General features: G+C 37.0%; 1 protein-coding gene across 1 annotated transcript in view; it reads left to right on the forward strand.

Annotated features, from left to right (window-relative positions):
- The window catches only part of SORCS3 (sortilin related VPS10 domain containing receptor 3), a 716202-nt gene that overhangs the window by 570581 nt on the left and 119932 nt on the right, over positions 1–25689 (forward strand). Inside the window, exons 8-9 of the mRNA XM_087725809.1 lie at positions 18733–18822; positions 19731–19910. Coding sequence (XP_087581935.1) covers positions 18733–18822; positions 19731–19910 — 270 coding nt within the window. The remainder of the gene's footprint in view (positions 1–18732; positions 18823–19730; positions 19911–25689) is intronic.

A 25689-nucleotide genomic window follows, 5' to 3' on the forward strand; every position in this document is an offset into this window, starting at 1 on the left:
TCCCTGGATGAAATTCCTGGCTAAATCCATAATTGATTTGGTCAGTTTTTTCTTCCTGAATCTTAAGAATGATTCATAAGCTTTATAATCATTTGGATCTTTTGCTACATACAAAGATGAGATGCAATATGTTCCTGTAGAATTGGTTGGAAATAGGGAAATTGGAATAATTACAGCTCTGTTAATTGAGCATATGTTACTTCTTATAAAATAGACATGAGAAGTCTATAGCCCTTGATAATCTTTAGATCACCAGGCCCTGCAGAACCACATTTTGCTTTCAGGCTGTTCTGCCTTCAGTTCTTCTTTCCTACTTTATGATCATTGTAGCAGGATAACTTGGCATAGAAGGAAAGAGAATTAAGCAATCAGAGAGACAATATGAGTGGGGATTAAGGAGTTGGCTAGAGAGACTGAGGTTCAAACCATCACTTTAATGTGAAAGATTCTGGACCAGCCATTATTTCTCAAGCTATCATATTTTGGTGGATTTTTATGGTGAGGATTAAATAAGGAAAGACTTATATTTGGGCTTCTTTCAGTTATTAGTTAAAGGCAGGATATATATTAAACTATACACATGGCCATTGCTTTATTCATTTTCACAGCATGAAGCACTAAAAGGAAGAAATAGTAAGCAAAACAAAAGCAGAAGTGGAGAAAAAGAAAATAAAAAAATCTAGTTTATATCAACGTTATTCACTATACTTTTTCACATCTTTCTACATTTCCAAACAATTTCCACCAGATACATACAGTGCAGTGGTGGGTTGCAGATGGTACGCCCCGGTACGGGAGTACCGGAGCCTGCCCAGAGCACCGGATACCATGCCGGTACAGTGCTCCGGAGGCCCCAGCCACCCGCTCGAGTTCCTTTCCTGTCTTTTAAGGCTTCCACGCTTCTGCGCACACGTATGGTGTGCACAGCACCTGCGCGACATTCCATGGAGCAGCTGGAGCGTCATGGAGGTGCTAAGACACATGTGGATGCCACTGGGCCCATTCTAACCATACCAGTTGGAACGGAATCCGGAACCTACTACTGGTACAGTGTTTTATACATTGCCTTTAAAATGCAACTTCTCTCATTCTTAGTATCTCATCAATTCTATCTAATGATGCTCACTCCTCCTGTCAGTGCTCTCTTCCTTCAGATATTTTTTTCTGCTACTTGACCCTCATTCACTGTCTTTGCATGACCAAACCACCTCGACATGCTTTTTTTTTTACATGGGTCATTTGCTTTTCTCTTCTGTCTATATGCCATTCATCATTCATTCATTCTTGAAATGATCTCTTTTTAAATAACCTAACCCAGTTTTGCTTCATTTATATATTTATATATTTGTCCTGATATACCCAATTACAATTTCCTTAAAACAAAGTGAGCACAAGCATTCTTTAATATGTTGCTTTTTGATTATGTATGTATGTATGTATGTATGTATGTATGTATATATATGTGTGTGTGTGTGTGTGTGTGTGTGTATTTCCAACAGATCACATACTATCCACTAACTTTGTTTTTGTCTGTATGTTTTCTGCATTTTTTCACATCATCTTCTGGATCCTTCCATTTTCTATCTTGAGTTTGACAAAAAAAATGTCAATCCACCATTTCAAATACAATACACAAACACCATATAAATTTACATTAATTTACTTTCTCAATCAACACATTTCTAATATTACAATTTATTTATTTTTTATCATGCAATTTATTTCATTTCTTAGCCAACAACATGGCATTTTCCCCATACAAAAATACACATGCATTCACATCTCCAATCAATAAATTCTTCTAATGTCACTACAAGAATTCATTATACCAGTTTCAGTATATATGTTAAGCATCCTAGGAGACAATAATATCCTTAGTCCCTGCATGGTTTTGAACAACTCACTAATCTTATTCACAAATCATTGTTTATTTTCATGTATTCAGCAACTAATCTTCAATGTAAAACATTCCTATATGAGAATATTTATCATAAATTTTGACTAAATCAGCAAGGCAACATTTTCCCTCACACATTTATACATTTTTCAGTGGCCTGGTAAAGAGCAAAAATTTGGCCCATGTTCCACTACCTTAAGTATGTCTCACCACACTTCCTTATTTTATTCATTGTCAGTTCTTTTAGCTGATGGATTGCTTAACACCTTTCTACAAGTTCTCATTAGATTTTTTTTTACATTTCTTTTGCTATGTTTCTTTCTGCATGGGGAACAATAATGATATATTTCTGATCATCAGGAAAAAATGCAATTTAGGTATACATTCAATTAATTTCATAGTTACTCCATAAGTAAACTACATCCATATTTTAACATTTTTCCAGTTAATCTGCCTGTATCTGCAGAGTTGCCATTTTTTCAATTCAATTGCAGCATTTGTGATTTCCTTTTCAACAAGTTTCACTTGAACAGTACATTTTGTAGCATAAATTATAAATTGGTTTTTGGCATATTATTAATTTCTCTCTCTCTGTGTGTGTGTGTGTACACACACACACACCTTTGAGTCAGTGTTGCCTTCTGACAACTCTAGTCCCTACAGTTTCCTTAACAAGTTGTTTAGTAATTATTTGCTATTAGCTTTTTCCTAGAATTGAATGAGAGTGACTGGTCAAAGATCATCTAGCTGACTTTGTCCTAAGGCAGAACTACAGTTCACAGTTTCCCAATTTATAGCCTGATGCTTACTCATAACAACAATAATGGCTCCCATTATTATACAAATCTCTAAAATTGTCTTCCCAACAAATGAATACCCTTTGCTGGATCCCAAATGTGTTATTTAAAAAAAATCTACCCAAACTGCTAGGAACAGTTGGTTTGACCTTGTTCACCTAATTTCATTTTTTGCAAGATTCCATAAAATCACTTTTCTGCCTCTTTTACTGTCAATCATATTGATGTATGCTTATCATAATAATGCATTCTTCTGTTCTTTTTCATTGTTATTTTATTTCTCTGTTATTTTACTTCTATTATGTTTGCATTCTTTTCATTTCTTCCTTTGTTGTAAGCCACCTAGAGTAGGCCCAGGGTGCGATAGGTGGCACATAAATTTAACAAATAAATAAATGAAATAATCCTTATTTGCTATCCTTCATTACTAATGCAAATTCATGCCTTTTATTTTATTTTATTTTGTTTATTTGTTCGATTATTTATCATTCTTGTACAGACACCAATTTCACTTTATAGTGGCAATAAAATAAATGGCAGGCAAAATAAAAACAAAGTAGATAAAACTAGTAAAATCATGATTTAAATTAAACAAAAACGAAGACAAAAAGAAAAGTGGCAGAATGCCAACAAAGTAAAACATCATGGGATCTCCAAGCTCATTGACCAAACGATGTTTGAGGGCTTTCAGGAAGGCCAGCAATAAAGAAATACTTTTATGCATGGGCATCTATTGTATGGTTATTTTGCAAACAGGATAGTATCTTGTGATTGCTATTTCCTCACATATACTGAAGTGGTCATGAAATATTATTTAGTGATGGATTCAAACTTGTTTGGATTCTTTGTCATTCTGTTGTGTAGGGATCATCTAGCAGAGACAAGTGTACAAGTGAGATCTTTTATCCAAAGAGAACTGAATAACTCTATCGTCCAAATATGGACCTCAAAAATGACCAAATAAAACTTAGAAAATGCAGTTGTTTTTATTGAGTGGAAAACACAATAAAAGCATTTCAATGGAAAATTAGAAAGAAAGAGAAAGTAGAAGTAGCATTCAATGAGAAAATAGTGTTTCAAACATAAGTAGTACTGAGGGAATAGCAATGAAAATATGAAAAAAGTTCATGAAGGCTCAGTGGGATGCATTAACAGTTAATGTGAAATGGCAATAAGTGCAAAGTAACAATCATTGGGCAAATGCCACTCTGTAAGGAAGCAGCATTTAAGCAGTGTTGAGGGAATAGCAATGAGCAGTCCTTGGAGGCTAACAATGGAACAGTATGTATAATGCAATTTTTAGGGTAAAGAAAGGTTCCAATGCACGCTGAGTATAAGGCTGTTTTGGCACTGAAATGGGGAAATAGCAATAGCAATAGCAGTTAGACTTATATACCGCTTCATAGACTTTCAGCCCTCTCTAAGCGGTTTACAGAGTCAGCATATTGCCCCCAACAACAATCCGGGTCCTCATTTTACCCACCTCGGAAGGATGGAAGGCTGAGTCAACCCTGAGCCGGTGAGATTTGAACAGCCGAACTGCAGAACTGCAGTCAGCTGAAGTAGCCTGCAGTGCTGCATTTAACCACTGCGCCACCTCGGCTCTAAAAGGGAAACAGAAGCAGGAGAAAGGAGAGAAAAAGAGGGACTTTAAATAACAAATTACAACAACAACAACAACAACAACAACAACAACAACAACCACCACAACAACATTAAAGTCAAGGAATTGACCAAATTCATTTGACGAATTTGCAAGATATTAAAGTCCAAATTGAGTGGAGGAAACATCATAAAAGCCATAAATATCTGGGCTATACCTGTGATTTGATGCAGAAATAATTGACTGGACCCAAATGGAGTTGGACAAGAAAGATGAGACAGTCGACCACTTGATAAGTTGGTGCAGCAAAATTTCACAAACTGACTACCTACAACGCCATGACCGCGTTGCTAAGATCATTCACTGGAAATTGTGCCAGACGTTTGGATTTGAGTACAGCAAAAAACGACTGGGAACATCAGGTTCAGAAGGTTTTAGAGAATGAGAAAGTCAAGATCTTGTGGGACTTCAGAATTCAGACTGACAGGCACTTGGCCCGCAACATACCTGACATAATAATAGTTGAAAAGAAAAAAGTATGGTTCATTGACATTGCAATACCTGGAGACGCACGAATTGAAGATAAACAGCAAGAAAAAATCACAAAATACCGGGACTTGCAAATTGAAGTTGAGCGACTGTGGAAAAAGAAATCGTGTGTTGTCCCAATTGTAATTGGAGCCCTTGGAGCAATACCTAAAGGGCTACCTCGCTATTTGGAAATTTTAAATTTATCAAACTTGAACATTCTGATTCTACAAAAAACCACCCTACTTGGAACAGTTTACATCCTCCGACGTTACCTTAACAGTTCTTAGGCCCTTGATTAGGACTCGAGCTGTTGAGCTACCAACCAGCCCCAAAGGCTGTGAATCTCACCAAAGATTAACCATATATAATAATAATAGTAATAGAAATGACCAAAAGGAAAAGTGGGCTGAAAAACAACTTATATATACACATAAATAATAGATAAGGGGTTGACGGAGAGAATAGATGTCAAGAATACATTTACATATTATCATTCTTGCTCATGAAAATTGGGGATAGGACTATTTGCAGAGTGAGAAAGGGGGACCCTATCAGGGGAAAGTGGAGCTTCATTTTCTGAATACACTAGCTTCAGTTGGGGAACTAAAGAAGGCTATTTTTCTAACAGCCAGGGAAAGACGAATTTCAATTTTTGGAAGACCCATCAGCTTCCATTGGACTGAAACTGCAAGAAGAATTCCAACAGACTTCAGCTTCTTAAGTGGTCATAATGACTCCTGCATTAAAGATATTTGATCTTCAAAATGTCAGACAAATTGCTGCAATAAGCAGAAGTTTTCAAGGAAGAGAAATGATCAGAGCAAGTCATCTAGTTGGTACAGATTACTTTTCAATGACTTTAGCTAGAGAAAAAAAATCTCAGCATAGAGATGTTCTTATTTTTTTTAAGCTGGATGGCAGAAAAATCATAGTATTTATATGGAATCTTCCCTTCACTACGTGAAGGTGGTGAAGGAGTGCAGGATCATCCTTTGCAATTATTCCAAAAGAGAACAATTGACTGCTCAGCTTAGATTATCTTAATTGTCTTCTGACTGGAGCTTGCAACCCCAGTCAGAATCAATATTTCCTCTTACCGTATGTTTAGTGTTAGTGTTGGTTTTATAATCTAAACAATCTTCTAACATAATGTCTCCACAGTAGGAATTTTATCCTTACAAGGAACATTGAACAAAATATTACATTTGCAAATTGGGTGGAGTAAGGCGATAAACCTCTTCTAGGCTTTACCCTGTAGTAATCCAAGTCTTCTCCAAGATTTGCTATTTTGCAAGGTTTTTCTCTTTGTATAAGATTAGAATGGCACAGAATGAGGGGGGGGGTTGGGTGCTAGCGAGTAAAAGTCTTTCAGGAGAACTGAAGAGAACAGAGTTTCTGATAAAATATAAGACTTGATACTTCTCTCTCTCTCTTGCCTTTTGGGGAAAAATGCCCTGATTTATAATGTAGTGCTCACTGAAGAAAATAGGGTTGTGATTTATCCTGGCAATGCAGGATTGGTGCTCAAGTCTTCAGACAGATTTTGTTCTTCTATCTACTGCTAGTTCAAGACAAAATAATTCAAGACAAAACTATTTACTCCTACATTAAAGTGTTGCTCATTGCAGCTTTAATGATAAAATTTTTGTAGTTCAAAAATATTGGCTCTGAAAGGAAAATCTTTTTTTTTCTCCTTCTGTGAAAGGTAGCATTATGGAGAGTCTCAGTGGCACTTTTGAATGACAGCTTATCTATAGATATGTGCCACTTGTCTAGAGATAATATGATGGCTGAGTGTATTATTGATGCTACAGTTGTACAACAGACTGAATTTTTGAGAAAGAAAAAAAAAACCCTTATCTACAAAGATATTTTTGTGTACTTTATTGGAAATGATAAAAGGTAGAAAAGCTTTGATATAATAGAGAACTTTGCTTTATTGTACTTTCATAAACATTGCATCCGTCTTAAAGTAAGTTTCAGAATGGAAAAAAATGGTACTTGGAATGTTTATGTTGTATGTTCCCACGGTCCATTCAAAAAACTAATTTAATAAAATGGGGTCATATGAAACATACAAAATATAAAATGCTGTATCTCTAGTCATAATTCAAATCATTTGATCCATCCATCAGCAATAAGATTTTGTGGCTGTTTGTTTTGAACCAAGTTAGGGAAGGATTAGTTTAAGTAACCAGATACAACTGCCCTGGATTCATTTCTCTGGCTTTCCCCAACCTGGTTCCCCTGAGTTATGCTAGGACTAAAATTTTCAAAATTCTTAGGAGACATCATGTACTATGTTGTAAACACAACTGATCTGGAGGACCTAAGATTGGAGAAGATCTGTTTTTCTACCTTGTTCTCAAGGCCTTTCAATTTCCTTAAGAATGGTTTGGGTTGAATGTTAAAATTGACTTTATTTTATTGATAAAATAAGGGGAAGATGCTGATCTTGTGTTACTTTTTTATTCACCTTTTTTCAGCTTTTCTGGCTGGTCCTTCTTCCCAATTTGAAAAAGTGTCATGGGGTGAATTAGTGATAATATAAAATAGGAGAAGCAGGGAAGACCGTAGAACACCAGAGAGATGATTTCACTGTGAAAATAGGGTGGTTAATATATACCAACAGAAATGCTGTAATTCATTTCTGAGGTTTTTTTTCTTTCAATTTAATGAACATAATCAAACTGAAGGGAAGAATTCAGAAATATATAAATATTTTTGTCACATAATTAGATTTTACTGTATTTTATTTCAAAGATACCAAAATTTAAAAGCATAAGAGCTTTATATTTAGAATAATTTCCCCTGCCAAATTTCATGAAGCCTGTATCTAAAAAGATCTTCAGTATAAGTAAACAAATTTATGAAAGAAAATCTGATTTTGATATTCCTTTTCTAGATTATGAATTTTTCTTCATTCCCTTAAAACAATGCCTTTTCATGGCTGTTCAGGCAAAATCCAATCATTGCATTCCATTAGGTGTTGCTTTTTAAACTGTCTTTGAGCTAGATAATTGAAAACAGTCACTTAAAAATTCCTATAAGCGAACTCTCAAAATAGTTGTCAGTTTTCATGGTGATATAAGTCCTCAAAGTTTTGTAACTTTTGAAAACCTTTTTGTTGTTTGTTTGTTTGTTTATGGTAGGAAAACTCCTTTTGTCTATTTATTAATGAGATTGAGGTAATTTCTCATTTGCCTGCTTGTTTATTTTATAAAATGAAGAAATTATAATAGAAAATTGCATGAAAGAAAAAGGGAAGATAAAAACTGCTCTTCCGGGACCAAGACTGATTAAATTGCATGCAATTGAAACCAATTTGCAGAATTTCAATCAACTGCTGACTGGCATAAAAATTGCTAGCTTGGCCTAGGAAAGTTACCAGTGAATAGGTGACTTAAGGCTTTTCTGAAAGGTGAAAGGGTCACTTTTTCTTTTTTATATAGGTCTTTTTTATATAAGCTTTACAGATGAATGTAGGAAGACAGTTTGTGAAGTATTGAGGCTTTAAAGCAAGGGTGGGGAACAATGATCCTTTTATGATTTGTGGACTGCAACTCCCAGAATTCCTGAGCCAGCCATGCCATCATTCCCTACCTCTGCTCTAAAGGAAGAAAGTGCTTCAGTTTTGTAGTTTCATTCATGGTATGGCCTAGAGATAAGGAAGATTGGAAGAATAGAAAAGGAAAAAAATATTTATAGTCAATAGGCATAAAATAGCTACAGCCCCAAAACAACACATAAAAGCAAACTCAAATAAAATAAGAATGATAAATTTACCATATAGAGTTGCTGCATAAAGAGCCAAGGTGGCGCAGTGGTTAAAAGCAGCACTGCAGGCTACTGCTAGATCAGCAGGTCAGCGGTTCAAATCTCACCGGCTCAGGGTTGACTCAGCCTTCCATCCTTCCGAGGTGGGTAAAATGAGGACCCAGATTGTTGGGGGCAATATGCTGACTCTCTGTAAACCGCTTAGAGAGACCTGAAAGGCCTATGAAGCGGTATATAAGTCTACTGCTATTGCTATTGCTATTAAAATATATATTCTTACACATATAAGAAATAAAGAAAAGAGAATGAAATATAATAAAGCAAAAAAGAATAGAGGACATTCTAAACCTTTCAATAGTAATTGATGCAAATAAGCTTAGAGACACCATTTGTAATAGCAGAGTTCCAATTGGAGAGCAGAAAATAAACCACTTATCATTCACTGACGGTTCAGTTTCCACTAGGAATTGGAATAGACATACCAGTATATAGGTTCTTGAAGAAAGGGTCAGGAAGAAATATGTATACAAGGTTCATTCTGGCCACGGGGGCAATTTCTCTCATTAAATGGGGTTTTATGAAATCTTCCATCCAATACTATGGAGGGTAGAATATTAAAGTAGGTCAAAAATAAGGCTCTGTAATGTGTTGTGCAAACCAGATTAAACAGATTCTTAACAGATCTTAAAGGTTTCCCAGAAGTAACCCACCCTTGTGGATTGTATATAATGTTCAAGTATTTCTGACATGCAATATTGAACAATCTTTAGCAAATCTCTCAGCTGCCATTTTCTCTAGGCTTAGAGGTAGTAAAGAGGGGTAGAAAGGGTGCAATAATTCTATTATTATTATTATTATTATTATTATTATTATTATTATTATTATTATTATTATTATTATTATTATTATACAATTGTATCACAGCGGCCAGTTGTTTCGCTGGATTTGGCATTGGTTACTAGTCGGGCCCCACCCAGGGGCCTAGGACGTCGTAACGTATTTTCGTAATATGCGTGCAGATCCAAGCAGTGCGGCTTTTTGCATTTGACTGATGGTGATTTTGTCAATTTTTAACTGTTTTAAATGTAATTCCAGTGCTTTTGGAATAGCACCCAGTGTGCCAATTACCACTGGAATTACCACTGCTGGTTTGTGCCATAGTCGTTGAATTTCGATTTTTAAGTCCTGGTATCTTGCGATTTTTTCATGTTCCTTCTCGGCGACCCTGCTATCACCTGGTATTGCAATGTCTATGATTGTGACCTTATTTTTCTCAACCAGTGTGATGTCTGGTGTATTATGCGCCAGTATTTTGTCGGTTTGTATACGGAAATCCCACAAGATCTTGACCATCTGATTTTCTGTGACTTTTTCAGGCTGATGTTCCCACCAGTTTGTTGCTGTTTTAATATTATAATTTTTGCACAAATTCCAATGGATCATTTGTGCTACTGAATTGTGCCGCAATTTATAATCAGTCTGCGCGATTTTTTTACAGCAGCTGAGTATGTGATCAACAGTTTCGTCAGCTTCTTTGCAAAGTCTGCATTTGGTATCATCAGAGGATTTTTCGATTTTGGCCTTAATGGCATTTGTGCGGATAGCTTGTTCTTGCGCAGCCAGGATTAGTGACTCTGTTTCTTTCTTTAATGTACCTGTTTTTAACCATAACCAAGTTTGTTCACTGTCCACTTTATCTTTTATTTTTTCCAGAAATTGACCATGCAGTGCTTTGTTCTGCCAACTCTCCATTCTTGATTTTATCACATCTTTTCTGTATTCTTGTTTTGTCTGTTGGGCCTTCAGTACATTTTTGTTCTTTACTTCGATTAATAGATGTTCTTGACTTTCTTTTAAATAATCAGCCAGTCCATGTTTTTCTTCTTCAACTGTTTGCTTCACTTGTAATAATCCTCTGCCACCTGATTTTCGGGGCAGATATAGTCTATCAGTATCACCACGTGGATGTAAACTGTAGTGCATTGTCATTAGTTTCCTGGTTTTTCAGTCCAAAAGGTCCAAATCAGCTTGTGTCCAGTTAACTATGCCAGCTGTGTATCTTATAACTGGTATTGCCCAGGTATTTATGGCTTTGATTGTATTTCCACCATTCAATTTAGATTTCAAAATTTTCCTCTGTTGGTGTACTCTCGCCTGACAATAGTTTTTACTTCTCCATGCTTGATGTTATCCAACTGCAGAATGCCTAAGTATTTGTAGGCTTCATTTTCTTTGCATTTAATTAGTTGGCCATTGGGCATTTCAACTCCCTCAGATGCAGTGATTTTGCCCCTTTTTATGGATACAGTGGCGCATTTTTCCATGCCAAACTGCATTGAAATATCGGTGCTGAATACTCGGACTGTGTTTGTCAATGATTGGATTTCTATTTCTGACTTTCCATAGAGTTTCAAATCATCCATATATAGTAAATGCGAAATTTTTTCAGCTTCTTTGGCTGTTTGGTAGCCTAATTTCATTTTTTTTAAGATTACTGATAGTGGGATCATTGCGATGATGAAGAGAAGAGGTGAAAGTGAATCACCCTGGAAAATTCCTCGCTTGATATTAACCATTCCGTAGATCTCATTCCCTACTGCCAACTCAGTTCTCCATCGTTTCATCGCCTTTTCAGTAAAGGATGTAATATTTTTGCTAATGCCAGTTGTTTCTAAGCATTTTATGATCCAACTATGTGGCAGTGAGTCAAATGCCTTTTTGTAATCAATCCAGACCATATTCAAGTTTGTTTTTCTGTTCTTACAATTTTCTAATATCATTTTATCAATTAAAAGCTGATCTTTTGTGCCCCTGCTCCTTCTTTTGTTGCCTTTTTGCTCTACTGGCAAGATGTTGTTTGTTTCCAAATAATCCATCATGTTATCTGCAATAATGCTTGTGAGTAATTTGAAGGTTGTTGGCAAGCATGTTATTGGTCTGTAGTTTTCAGGTGTTGTTCCTTTAGTTGCATCTTTCTGAATCAAGTATGTTTTTCCAGTTGTCAACCATTCATCAATTTGGCCCTTTTGTAAAATTTCATTCAGTTGCCTGGCCAATATTGCATGTAAACTGGTCAGATATTTGAGCCAGAAACCATGTAATTGGTCCTTTCCAGGTGATGTCCAATTCTTTACCTTTTTAACTCGATTTTTGACCATCTCAGTTGTTATTTCTAATACTTACATTTGTTTGTTGCCAATGCTTTTCTCAAAGTCATGTATCCACTTTGCTTCCTTGTTGTAGTCCTTTGCATTTTCCCACAATTCTTTCCAGAATTCAACTGTGGCCTGTTTTTCTGGTTTTTCACTTTTGGTGTCACCATTCACATTAAGACTTTGATAAAAACGCCATTGGTCTGATCGAAATTGCTGATTTTGTTTATATTGGATGATTCGTGCCTCATATCTTTCAATTTTTCTAGCTGTTGCTGTTATCTGCTGTTTTACAATCTCTACAGCTTCATTGATGTTTCTTGTATCCAATCTATATCTTCTGATTAGCCGATCTATGATTTTGTTGTTTTTAAGCCGTTGCTCATACATGTTCTTTAAGTTACTAGCATCTGCCCTTAATTTTTTGATTTTTTGTTCTAAACGGATTTTCCACTTTGGCTTTGATACCGGTTCAATTGTTGAAAACACTGCATTAACCATTTTCATGATAGGGGCCAAAATTTTCTTAGGCACAGTTTTTAGTGATGGTAAACGTTGCCTTTCCTCATTAAGCAGAAAATGCTCCATGATCTTATTCTTCAATTCTTTTTGTTTTTGAGTTAGTTCATCAGTTGGTTCAGTGATAACTGGTTCTAGTGGTGGTGATGTTATTTCCTCTCCGAGAGCTTCTTCTGGGAGTTCTACTATAATGTCTTTAGTTGTGTCTTGAATATCAGTTATTTCCGCTTGTGATATTGTTTTTTGGGTTTTGCAATTTGCCTGAATTTCCTCATGTTCAACTTCACTAAACACTTTATTCTGTATAATAAATCGCCTTTGATCTGCTAGTCGTTGTTCACTAACATTTGAATCTGGATATTGTTGTTTCCATAATTCATACATTCGCTTTAAATAGCCTCTTTTTTCTGGCTCTGAGTTGTAGTAACAGGCCATTATGGCACGGTTTTCATCTGCACTATATTTTTGTCGTTTTGTTGGCTGGTCCACTTGTAGCCCACTTGTCGACGGATGTCCCGGGACCCCAACATCCGCCGCGGCCGTTGTTAACCCGCGTGATGACCGATGCGGTATGGAATTCTTATTTGTTTTTTTCACCATATTGTATGGGTTGGCGGGGTTTTTTTTACGGGACCAGATGCCAACCTGACCCCAACCCTCCTCCTTTCTCATCCGGGCTTGGGACCGGCAACAGCGGAGTTGTTGTTGTTGTTGTTGTTGTTGTTGTTGTTATTATTATTATTATTATTATTATTATTATTATTATTATTATTATTATTATCTTTCCATCTTGATGCCAAGTCATCAGGGAGAATTAGTAAGGCCAATGGGCTAATGGAAAAGAGAAGTTTGAGCCAGTAAGACAGATGACAGAGGCAACATTTTTATGCCAACGGTGCTTTTCTAAAAGGCAACTAGACTTTCTTCCTTTTTTTCTTTCTTGAACACATTTTGCTTCTCACCCAAGAAGCTTCTTCAGTTCTTAGATGAGAAGTGAAAAAAAGAACAAGAAAGTCCAGTTGTGTTTTGGAAAAACACCTTTGGGAAAGCCATAACCTGGATGATTGAGAATCTCGAAAAAAGGTAACATTCTTATTTCCATGAAAATTAGAATGTTCAGAACCTGGAGAAGTGCTTGAAAAATGTTAGATTTGATAGCATCCAAGAACTTTAGATCACTACAGGGACTTACCTCTATACACTATACATTATTTGGGATGTAGGCTTAGCTTTAAACAGCTTCATGGTCACAGGAATGCATCAACTTCCCTTAAAATGAAAAAGCCCAGGATTTCCTTGGCATTCTTTCTGCCCTTGGCATAGAAAACTCTAAACTGTTCCTGTAAACTTTCAGAGTCTTTAAAAAATACTTCCAGATATTCAAAGGTTGGGACTTGTTCTATTTTTCTCATTCTTATTTGCCATTGATTTTTATGATGTTTATAGGACTTCCATGGGTCTTGGAATAATTAATTGTAAGCTCTTTACACAATTGTGGTAAAATTTGCAAACTTCTCCTTTGTCTTTGTAAGCAACAAAACAGCATTGCCAAATATTTGCTTAAGCTTAGTATGATGAAATTCTTTTTCTGGTAAGAGTAGCAACCATTTAATTCATATAAATATTATACAGTAGAGAATCTAAAAAAGATCTCTGTTTCACTTCTCAGCTGACTGGAATATTAGCAGTAAGATAGCCATGATTATTGAACTTAACTTGAGTGGCTGTGTTTTCATGCAGCATCTTGATTAGTGGAAGTAGCCATCAGTCAATAGATGTAACAGCGAGCTTCTATCAAAGTCAATCTTTTGGAATGGAACTGAAGGCTGATTTTAGTCAATGAAAGCAAAGTATAAAAGATGTTGCTGTCTCCTGGTATATTTTTCTATTAGGATTTACAGAATAACCACTCTTCCATTGAAGAATTATTTTATCTTGGGTGAAGAAAAATAGAACATGAATACAATAAGTAATGATATAACAAGTGAAAGGGGAAAATAAAATGGGAGTGTGCAACCTGGTCATTGCAGGGAAAAGAGAAGTCTTGTAATATTTCTTTTTTAGTTGTAATCTAATACAAGGAAATTGTATTGGGCTCCCCAATTTAAAAAGCCACTGCTTATTGTCAGGTCAGCTACTGATAAAAGATTGTATCCATGATTTAAATCCTGGATGAACATGTTGACCTGGTATATGTCTGAAACCTGGTTAAGGGAAAAGGAAGTAGAAAATCAGGACCACCTCTGTGCATTGGGCTCTATGATACAATAGGCCAGAGCTAAAAGGTGGGGTAGCGGCATAAATTTGAATTTGAATTTATTAATTTTGTATGCCGCCCACTCTTGGAAGACTCAGGAAATAAATACAATTTCACTGACCAAACTTCCACCAGACACCTCCCCAGCTCAATTTTGAATATTTGCTAATCCAATTGAGTGGCAGGAATGGTATAGCGATAACATGACCTCAGAGGTGGTATTCAGCTGGTTCAGACTGATTCACCTGAACCAGTAGTGGAAATCGCAGGTGGGCCTGCCCATTCACCCTGGCTCTGTGCCATCGTATTTCAAACCAAAGCACATACATAGAAGGCTGAGTGAATGCTTGGATGGGCACTTACATTTGTGAACCAGTAGGAAAAGTAAGCAAATACGACCCGTGCATGACGTACACACTACCCTTTTGAATGGATATTTATCTTACTGGAGTGATTTCTGAAATGATAATAGACTGTTTTAGTTGTTTTGTCCTGGAGATTTCCATATCTGTGATCAGATAATTCAGAATTTAATTTCTACTATGATGACTGTAGGCCTGTCCCAATGGTGAAATTCATTTTTTTTTTACTACTGGTTCTGTGGGTGTGGCTTGGTGGGTGTGCAGGTGAAGGATACTGCAAAATCTCTATTCCCACTCCACTCTAGGGCCAGCCAGAGGTGGCATTTGCCGGTTCTCCAAACTACTCAAAATTTCCACTACCAATACTCCAGAACTTGTGAGAACCTACTGGATTTCCCAAGTGGTATCTGATCTTCACACACATAATTTGTTATTCTGTTTATTTGGAGCCAGCAATCTTAAAACTAAAGAGGTCCCTCTAGGTCTGTTTTCACTCACAGGTTAGGTTTGCAACTGCTATTTACTTTTGCAGGAATAAGACTAGTTAAAAGGATAAACTCAAGATATGATTTTCCCAACTCAACTTTGGCAATTCTATTGAAACCCTAGCTGATTTATGGAACATAAAAATGGTTTGGGCTTGATGTTATCATAAATGTTTATTTTCATCTACCAGAGGGAATAAAAATCTATATAATTAGCAAGAACAAGTATGTTCATGAGGTGACTAAAAATCAACATTGATTCAATGCAAATTTTATATTACTTTGTCAATTATTATGTAGCTCTTTCTTCATCATTTCTATCTATAATTTATTTTGAAATTAATTATTTGGAGAGTTAAATGTTTAAAACAAAAAAAGCAATCTAGGATTTTTAATATGACGACAACAGTCAATTGATTTTTGAAGTCGTCTTCAAAAATTGATTTTTGAAGTCATCTTTAATTTGCGCAATTTAGCTTAAAAGTAGTTGAAGTGAAGTTTCTGCAGTTTCAGATTGTTTGTTTTACTGTTTGCTTATATATGTATTTCTTTGCTTGTTTATTTATTTATCATTTTTATATAACATTAGATCAAAAAGAAGCTAATGCATTTCATATTATAAAATATAAAAACACAGAAGAAACAAAATAAAAATACAAAATTACCATAAAACAATAGGCAAAGTGGCAACTGTTGAGTAAACAGTCTGCTGTATTTTGCACAAAATGCAGTTTCTGAGTGGTGTTTAGAGGCAGCTGTTATGTTCTGTTATTATTGGTGGTTCTGTTATAGGTTCCATTATTATAATTCTAATTTCAGTTGTATATGTTATGAATTGCTTTGAATTCCTTAATATAATTTCTTCAATGAAATTACAGTGGATTTTTTTTTCAAGAAAAAAATGTGAGAGTGACAATTGTTATATATTTAGTAAAGTTTCATATAGCAAGAGGTCCAATCTTGCAGTATTTTGTTTGGATGCAATGTGTGTGTGTGTGTGTGTGTGTGTGTGTATGTGTGTGTGTGTGTGTGTTTCAATTAATCAACCAAACCACTATTTGATGAGCTTTATTAAAAATAAAGTGTAATTTGATTACTTTGACAAAAATCTTTTGTATTTCTTATATAGTACTGACACATAGTGTGCTATTTGACAAATATTTATTTTTAAAAATAATGAAAATATATTAATATGTTTTTTCCAATTGAAGAATTTTTAGTATTCTCAGTGTATTATTGACATACAGTATATCGAAGTCATTTTTCTCTAATTTATATTTAGTACAGTAATTTCCCCACCAAAGAATATAGAATTAGATTCTACTTTGCTTGCAGTGATACTAGAAATAAGAAATGTATGTTAATTAGGGCATATTTCCTTGTTAATATAAAAAGATCTGCTATAATAAAAAGCTTAAGTATACGCGACATAATAAAGCCAGGAGTCCTTTCCTACCTAGATAACTTGAATAAATGGGTCTTGCTTCTGAGTAAAACCATGTAATTAAAGCTATTGGAAAGTATGAGAAATCCCTGGATTTCATGCCTCACTTCTTTAGTATACAATTTGGTAAAGTCTCTAGAATTTGACCTCAAAGATCTGAAAATATATCTAATTATCTGTTGACCACTTCATTGTTCACTCGCTGTTCTTTCTTCCCACATTATCTGTCAATATGATTTAGCTAATGAACTCTCATTCACTTAGTCCAGGAGTGTCAAACTCGATTTCCTTGAGGGCTGCATCAGCGTTTTGTCTGACCTATTCGTCACTCATGTCAGGGGTGCCTATGGTGGCCCAAGAGCTCTGCCAGTGAAAACCAGCTGTTCCAGGGTGACCCTGCAGGTCAGATCTAAGTACCCCATGGGCCGATCTGCCCCCCGGGCCTTAAGTTTGATACCTCTGACTTATTCTAATGCAGATGAAACAAAAAAAAACACCCTAAACAAATGAAGTAATCCACTCATAAGGTTTAAAAGAACGAACAAGCAAACTCACTTATATACTTCTCCTTACATACTGCGGTGGAGGAATGGTTAGAATGCAGTACTGTCTACTTCTGCTGACTGCCGGCTGCCTCCAGTTTGGGAATTCAAGTCTCACCAGGCTCAAGATTGACTCAGCCTTCTATGATAGCCTTCTAACTTTCTATGGTTGGTAAAATGAAAAACCAGCTTGTTGGGGACAATATGCTGAGTCTGTAAGCCAGTTAGAGAGGGCTGAGAGATACTGCTTTACAGTGCCTTACTGCCCTCTCTAACTGGCTTACAGAGTCTAAGTGCTATTGACATTCTCCTTGGAAGAGGAAATAAAGGATGGGAACCCTCTTAAACTGACTGATTATCTAAAAAGAAGTTCAGTTCATCAAACTTGATCATTCTTCTATATCTGGGTGGCAATGTTATTAAATGCAACAATTTTGAACAATGATTTTTTAACACATTCTAAATGTTGAGTTTTATTTTCAACCTTCCATCATGTTTCTGTTGAATATGAATAAATCTTATATTCCTACAAAGTATATTGCAGTAGCCTTTGCATATGATTACTGTTACAATTCATGTTATGCTTCTCACTGGAAAGTGCTATAGCCTTGGGAGCCATGCAGTATATAAATTTAATAAATGAATTCCCTATGCACAAAAATGGCAAATCAAGTTGTGGGACTAGGCCTTGTTGTCTAAATTTAAATGTGAAAAGGATACCTAATATGGAATTTAAGTCAACACAGAACCATTTACAAGGTGGTACTATTTCTGTAATTTGGGTTTATCTTAACATCAGGGTTTTATAATATAAGTCCTTAAAGACCTGTCTAGAATGGCTGCTCTCAAAAAGAGAGATCAGACTGACATAGTATACATAGCATGCCTTGTTCTTAAGAAAGCCAAGTTGGCAGCAAGCAATTCCCAAGATTAGAAACTGATTGCTTTATAATTTGATCTAACCAATAGCTACCCAGTTTAGTCTGGCTTTAATAGTTGTTAGAACAATTTACAAAGCAATCTTTCTAGAACTAAAGAAAAGGCTTTTTCTTAACAGCCAGTTGGGTTTGGTGCAAGAGCTTTCTACCCCTACTTTTCTAAATCTTTATTTGGAACCTCCGTAGATAAAATCATATCAAGTTTAGAAGAATGAAATGCTAGAGCCATGTAATTGTAAGTTAGCAATTTAACTTGATGGTGTTCTTCAGACATTTATAGAACCTTAAATGTCTTTATAAAATAATTTTGGTTTGCAATTGGTTTGAAATTTTGGTTGACAATTGCAAAATGCTTTCAGGTTTGCTTATGGAATAATGGATTATATGTCAAATGAATATTAATTGTATCCCTTTGTATCCATATCCAGGTAACTTCTGGTGGAAGAGCAAATTACTATGTATCTTACAAAAGAGAACCCTTTACTAAGATAAAATTACCCAAGTATTCACTACCAAAGGTAAATGTATCTCAACAACTACAAAAATAAGAATGACGTATTTGATTCTCACAGTATTATACACAAAATAAATTGTTTTGTTAAATCTCTATAATATCTATGATTAATAAATTATGGCTAGACTGCTGATATGTGATTCACCATCCAAATACTTGAAAATCCTTGCTTTCTTTAACCTATGCAATAAAATGAGGATGTCTACCAAAGCTTAATGGCTACATGATTGATAAGCTGCTTTAATGTTATGCTAATAACATTATAATTACATTTCATCTTGGCAACGAGATGGATTCAGTGCATTTGTGATTTTCTTTTGAAATAGTCCTATGAGTAGTAATATTATGCCCATAGGAAATGACACTTTTACTGAAGACATTTCCCTTTGATAGATCTTCTCTTTACTAAATAAATCTATAGCTAGGAGTTACATTGATAGCGGCTCTAAATTTAAGCATTGGGTGTATTAAAAATTGATCACCTTTGTTACTGGCTGTTACCAAATACTAGGCTCAGGGTCAGTGTCTTTGTTAGCTTGACAGCTGTGCTTTGTCTCTGGTAGGCCAAAGGAAACCTTTAGGCTCTGAAGCTACAAATCTTTGAAGAGCAATAAAAATGTGCAAGTGTATAAATAAAAAATGAAGTAGGATGAAACTTCTATAAAGATTCTGGAATCTGTCTTCTTCTTCCCCATTGACCACCCTGCAGCCAATTTAAAATTAAGAAACATACAAATAAGAATACCTGAATGTCATAATTCATTGGCTTGGTCTAATGGAAAATTGTTTAACATCACTCATAACTCATGATCTTTCCCCTGCAGTGGCATAAGGCATGATAATTGCTTTGTGTCCCAAAGGGCAAAGAAATATAAAGATTGGAAATAATAAGTCTTTTATCTTCCTTAACAGGACATGCATATTATCAGCACTGATGAGAATCAGGTGTTTGCTGCAGTTCAGGAATGGAACCAAAATGACACATACAACCTCTACATTTCTGATGTTCGTGGAGTCTACTTCACACTAGCCTTGGAGAATGTTAAGAGCAACCGAGGACTAGAAGGCAATGTCATCATTGATCTTTATGAGGTAAGTACCCAAAATCATAATGAGGCAACTTGTCCTCTTATATCCGTAGGGGAATAGCTGAGCTCTGAAATGGCTCCAGTCTCAAAATTGCTTTTTTTCTGTGTTATCAAATCCTGAATTTTCCCTATGCTTATGGATAGCAGCTTAGTAGATTCTATCTTTCAGGAATGTTTCACCTGGCATCCCACCCACCCCCCAACTCACCTGTGTGAAAGAGATAAATCTTTCGCAACAGATTCTGTCTTTCTGACAATTAAAAATAAATAATACAGATGTTAAAATAATTTCTTTATTGTTACTTCATTATATAGCTTAGCCTTAGAGGCACGGGAGCAGAGTTTTCAGTTCTTCCTCTCCCACTTCCTAGTCTAATGATAAGAAGAAAAACCATATTCACAGACACATATATATATCCATATACACATATATACATCCATATAATTGTGTGTGTGTGTGTGTATATATATATATATATATATATATATATATATATATATATATATATATATATATATATATATATATATATATATATATATATATGTATGTATATATGTATATATACACATACTATACAAATCCTTTTCAACATTATACTGTATATTGTGCATGCATACAGAGAGAGGGGGGGGGAGAGAGAGAATATATTGTAACTGAGAAAGGAAAGGAAACTGAGCATGCTGTCCAAGTATGGAACTAAGCTTTAGTTTCAGGTATTTTTCTAATTTTGAAGGAAGGTATATAATATTTTAAATAAACAAATCTTTATACTTACAGTATACACACACACACACACACACACACACACACGCACGCACGCACGCATACACACAGACAAGAATGGAGGGGAGATTGAGATCTAATCAAGATTTACAAGAGCTGGGTTTTTTGAAATAAATATCCCTTTCTTTTTATTAGGAGCACAGTTCAGAATCAGAGTTATAGCAGAAACCAGCAATGTCTGTACAATAAAGAAGAATAAAATGGGATTGTGAAATTCCTATGATGTGGGGGCGGGGGAAGCAAAGGTTTTAGGAGTTCTGCTGTGAAGAAGGAATTTCTCTGGAGATGAGATTAAAGTTCTCTTATGCGCTCTTAAAAAGCAATTTGTTTTTTGATAGGATATTTTGCACTCACTTCCCTGGTGAATTTCCAAAATAGGTCTCTATCTATAGTTGGGCAATGATGGAAGCCTTTGTGGGAAACATTTGCTGTACTTAAAATTACATTCATTTTCTTTTCTTTTTTAAAAAAGCCCTTTTCTGAGATGTTTTTCATTTTTCTGCCAGTATGAAAGGTAATTCAGTGGGTTGACTTGTGGAATAAATTATATATATTTCTCTCTTAGAATGAGCTAAATTGGGGCAAGTTGGTGGAGGGGAGGGATCTAAAATCAGGCACACCAGTTACATTTCACCTTTGATATTCTTTTACTGGAAAATTAAATGTAATCCCTGATCTAGTCCTCACTAACTAGATGTCCTGAAAATACAGGTATTAATAGCCTCATAACCTCTAGCAATATATTAATGGTTACTATGTAGACTGGGAATTCTGAAAACACCCAGTATATCTGCAGAGTGTCAGGCTGATAAAGGGTGGAATAATTAACCTTGAAACATTTCAAAAATCCAAGAAACTGAGAGTATATAGATTTGAGATTTACCAGAGTACTGAGAAGCTATTGCAAATGTGAAAGTTCAGGTCACACTGTTTCTTTGGTAGTATACAAACAAACAATTTAATATCTTATTATTATAACTCTAACCCTAATCCTAACCCTATAGAATTGGTAGAGAACATTTTGGCTTGAGAAAGCTGCATTTGTTTGTTTTGAACAAGAGGGAAGAATGGCCTAGCTTTCCTCCTCCCCCTCAAAATTCATAAGCCAGTTAACTATCTCAAAAGAGAAAATATATTTATTTATTTGTAGCTAAAAAACCCACATAAATAGCAAACATTTGGCTATTTTGTTATTTGATTTAAATACAATTCTCCTGGCCCCCAAATGACTCATTATCATTGATACTATAAAGTATAATTAAAACATGCCAAATCCACCACCGATTTTCTTAAATCTTCAACTCTGATTGGGGAATCAACCAGCTCTTTAAAGCAAGCGGAGTCAGGGCCAGGGCCATCCATATCTAAGAAGGAATGCTATTCCATAGCAGAAACACAGCAACAGAGAAGGCATGACCAGAAGAGGGCATTGTTTAAGAGACATGAGTCAGAATATTCTGACCCTATTGGATCTTATTGGATTTGTCACGGTTCCAAGTAACAGCCCTAACGAAAGAAGACTCCGAGGCTTCAGTTCCCTCAAAATTCCATTTTATTAGAAATGTCATATTGGCACAGCTGGGAAAACTCAAATCTAAAAGCTCCAGGTTTTCCCCACCCAAATGAAAGTTCAAGTCCCTGCCCAGCACCCACATGTACATCACATGGTCCAATCAGGCACCATCCCAACTGGAGATGCCTTCCAGTCACACCAGTCCAGGTGCAAAGCAAGATGTCCTCGACTCTCGACTATATTTAGACTATATATCTCCCACACTTCATATAACGTCCCCCTCCCATTTTCCCACACGATTAAATGTGGCAGGCCTGGAGACCCAATGCAAAAGATGGCTTCCAGGCCTGAAAGGATGAGCAAAACTGATAGGAGATGGTGATCCCCAAAAGTAACATGACCTTAGGCCACAGGGGACTTTAAAGGTGATACCAGCACCTTGAATTGTACCCAGAAGCCAATTACTATCCAATACAGACCATGAGGTAGAAATGTTATATGGACATAGATGTCCATAACTACTTATCTACTGTATATTTGACCAGCTATAGCTTCTGGGTGGGCTTCAAGGGCAACCCCGTATAGACTACATTCCAGTAGTACAGAAGATACATACAGAAGATACATACAACCAAAATATGTGTGACAGTGAATAGGGCCTCCTGATCTAGGAAATGATGCAATTTGCAGACAAGATGGATTTCTCAAAGATTCTCCAAGCCATGGTCCCAATCTGATCTTAGTCATGAATCTAAAAGGCTTCTTGGATTTTATTGTTTTTTGTTTCATTTTATTTTGGGGTGGTTGTTTTTTTGAGAAAGTGTTACCATATACGAGACTGGACTAGATTGAAAATCTCTGAATCCAGATTTCAAAATCTACAGTCCTTTCAATGGTAGGTTCCAGAGGAATAAACTTATCTGGTAGCTTAGATGAGTGCAGCTTAAAACCTACAGTCAGTTATGAAGGGAAATAACTAAAAATTCATATGGTTTGCAGTTTTGATTGTAGTGTATGATCTACAGAAAAAAGGGCTCTGCTCAAGTCAGCATCCAGCTATGTCACTGACCTGATCCTGATTCCACTGCTTGCATCTTTATGGCAACCAGTTGCCCCAGCATTTAGGCTTAGGTTAGGTTAGGTTTAGGTTTATTGGTTTTGTATGCCGCCCACTCCCGAAGGACTCCGGGCAGCTCACAGGGGAGGGAATAAATAAGACAATACAAACAATTTTAAAATCCACAACAGTCACAATTAAAACGGGGCTGGGTGCTTTAACAGCCCCCAGCCTGCCGCAACAGCCAGGACTTAGTAGCTTTACGGAAGGCCGGGAGGGTAGTAAGGGTCCGGATCTCCACGGGGAGCTCGTTCCAGAGGGCCGGAGCAGCAACAGAGAAGGCTCTCCCCCGGGGGAGCGGACATTGGCTGGCAGATTGAACCCGGAGAAGGCCAAGCCTGTGCGATCAAATTGGTCTTTGGGAGGTAATTGGCAGGAGGCGGACCAGGTACCCAGGTCCGATGCCATGTAGGGCTTTATAAGTAACAACTAGCACCTTGAAGCAAGTCTGGAGACCAATGGGCGGCCAGTGCAGCTCGCGGAGAATAGGTGTAACGTGGGTATACCTAGGTGCACCCCCAATTGCTCCTGCGGCTGCATTCTGGACTAGCTGAAGTCTTCGAACACTTTTCAAGGGCAGCCCCATGTAAAGCGCATTACAGTAGTCCAGTCTTGAGGTCACAAGGGCGTGAGTGACTATCTGAAGTGCCTTCCGGTCCAGATAGGGTCAAAATTGGTGCACCAGGTGAACCTGGGCAAAGACCCCTCTGGTCACAGCCGATAACTGGTGGTCTAAAGTCAGCTGTGGATCCAGGAGGACTCCCAAATTGCGAACTCTCTCTGAGGGGCATATAATTTCACCCCCCAGACTGAGAGATGGAATAATTAGCCAATCTTTGGGAGGGAACATCAATAGCCATTTGGTCTTGTCAGGATTGAGTGCAAGCTTGTTCATTCCCATCCAGACCCTGACAGCCTCCAGGCACTGGCCCATCACTTCTACTGCTTCACTGAGTTGGCACGGGGCAGACAGATACAATTGTGTATCATCCGCATATTGGTGGTATTTAATCCCGTGCCACCGTATGATCTCACCCAGTGGCTTCATGTAGATGTTAAATAGGAAGGGGGACAGGACCGAGCCCTGCGGCACCCCATAATTGAGGGGCCTCGGGATCGACCTCTGTCCTCCGACCAACATCAACTGCGACCTGTCCGAGAGGTAGGAGGAGAACCACCGAAGAACGGTGCCTCTCACTCCCACCTCCCGCAACCGTCGCAGAAGGATACCATGGTCGATGGTATCAAAGGCCGCTGAGAGGTCAAGGAGTACTAGGACAGAGGACTGACTTCTATCCCTGGCTCGCCAGAGATCATCGATCAGCGCGACCAAAGCAGTTTCCGTGCTGTAGCCAGGCCTGAAACCGGACTGAAAGGGATCTAGATAATCGGTTTCCTCCAAGGACCACCGGAGCTGAGAGGCCACCACTTTCTCAACAACCTTCCCCACAAAGGTGAGGTTGGAGACTGGACAATAGTTATTTAAAATGACTGGATCCAAAGATGGCTTCTTCAGGAGGGGTCTCACCACCGCTGCCTTTAAAGCGGGGGGAAAGAACCCCTCCCGAAGGGAGGCGATAACAACCACCTGGATCCAGCCCCGTGTCACCTCCCTGCTATTAGCAACCAGCCAGGAGGGGCACGGGTCCAGCACACATGTGGAGGCACTCACAGCTCCCATGGCCTTGTCCACTTCCTCAAGGAATGCCTTGTCTTCCCCCTCTCCTGAGGATCTAAAAGGTCCAAAGTCTGGGGGTCCAAAGTCTGGGGATGGCTTGAACAGATCGAGAAGAAGGAAGGGAGAGCGCCGATGTTTAAACTCCAAGATCAGAAACATCCCAGAAATAATTGTTGTATCTGCAGCCACTAAGTGACAGAATTATCACTACCAACTAAATTACACTTGTTGTAACCAGGGGTTGGTTCTGGCTTCTTCTACTGGTTCACTCAGGGATGCGCTTTGCATGCATATGTGCTTGATGCGCGCTATGCGTGCATGCACAGTACATAAAAATGCTTCTGTGAATGTGCAGAAGCAAAAAACAAGACGGTGGTACCTATACCACCATAGATAGAACTGGTTACGGGGTGTCGCCAGCAAAGTAACTGCCTACTTATCCAAACCGATCCGAACTGGTAGGAACCCATCTCTGGTTGTAACCATTCTTCAATCAACAACAAGCAGATGATCAGTAGTATCTTAAGTCTCAGTAACATTTTCTCCTTTAAATAGTAGGATATTTTTGCATATTTTTGCGATTTTGTGAATGTTTCATAAATATTTCAGGATTGAGTATGCTAGCTCCTAACTACAAGGATAATGATTTTATATAAGACTTCTATGTTTCCTTTAATTTAAATGATTT

The sequence above is a fragment of the Thamnophis sirtalis genome, unplaced genomic scaffold (assembly GCF_051295495.1).
Source record: "Thamnophis sirtalis isolate CommonGarterSnake01/CBP01778 unplaced genomic scaffold, rThaSir2_p1.2 scaffold_11, whole genome shotgun sequence".
Taxonomy (NCBI): Eukaryota; Metazoa; Chordata; class Lepidosauria; order Squamata; family Natricidae; genus Thamnophis; species Thamnophis sirtalis.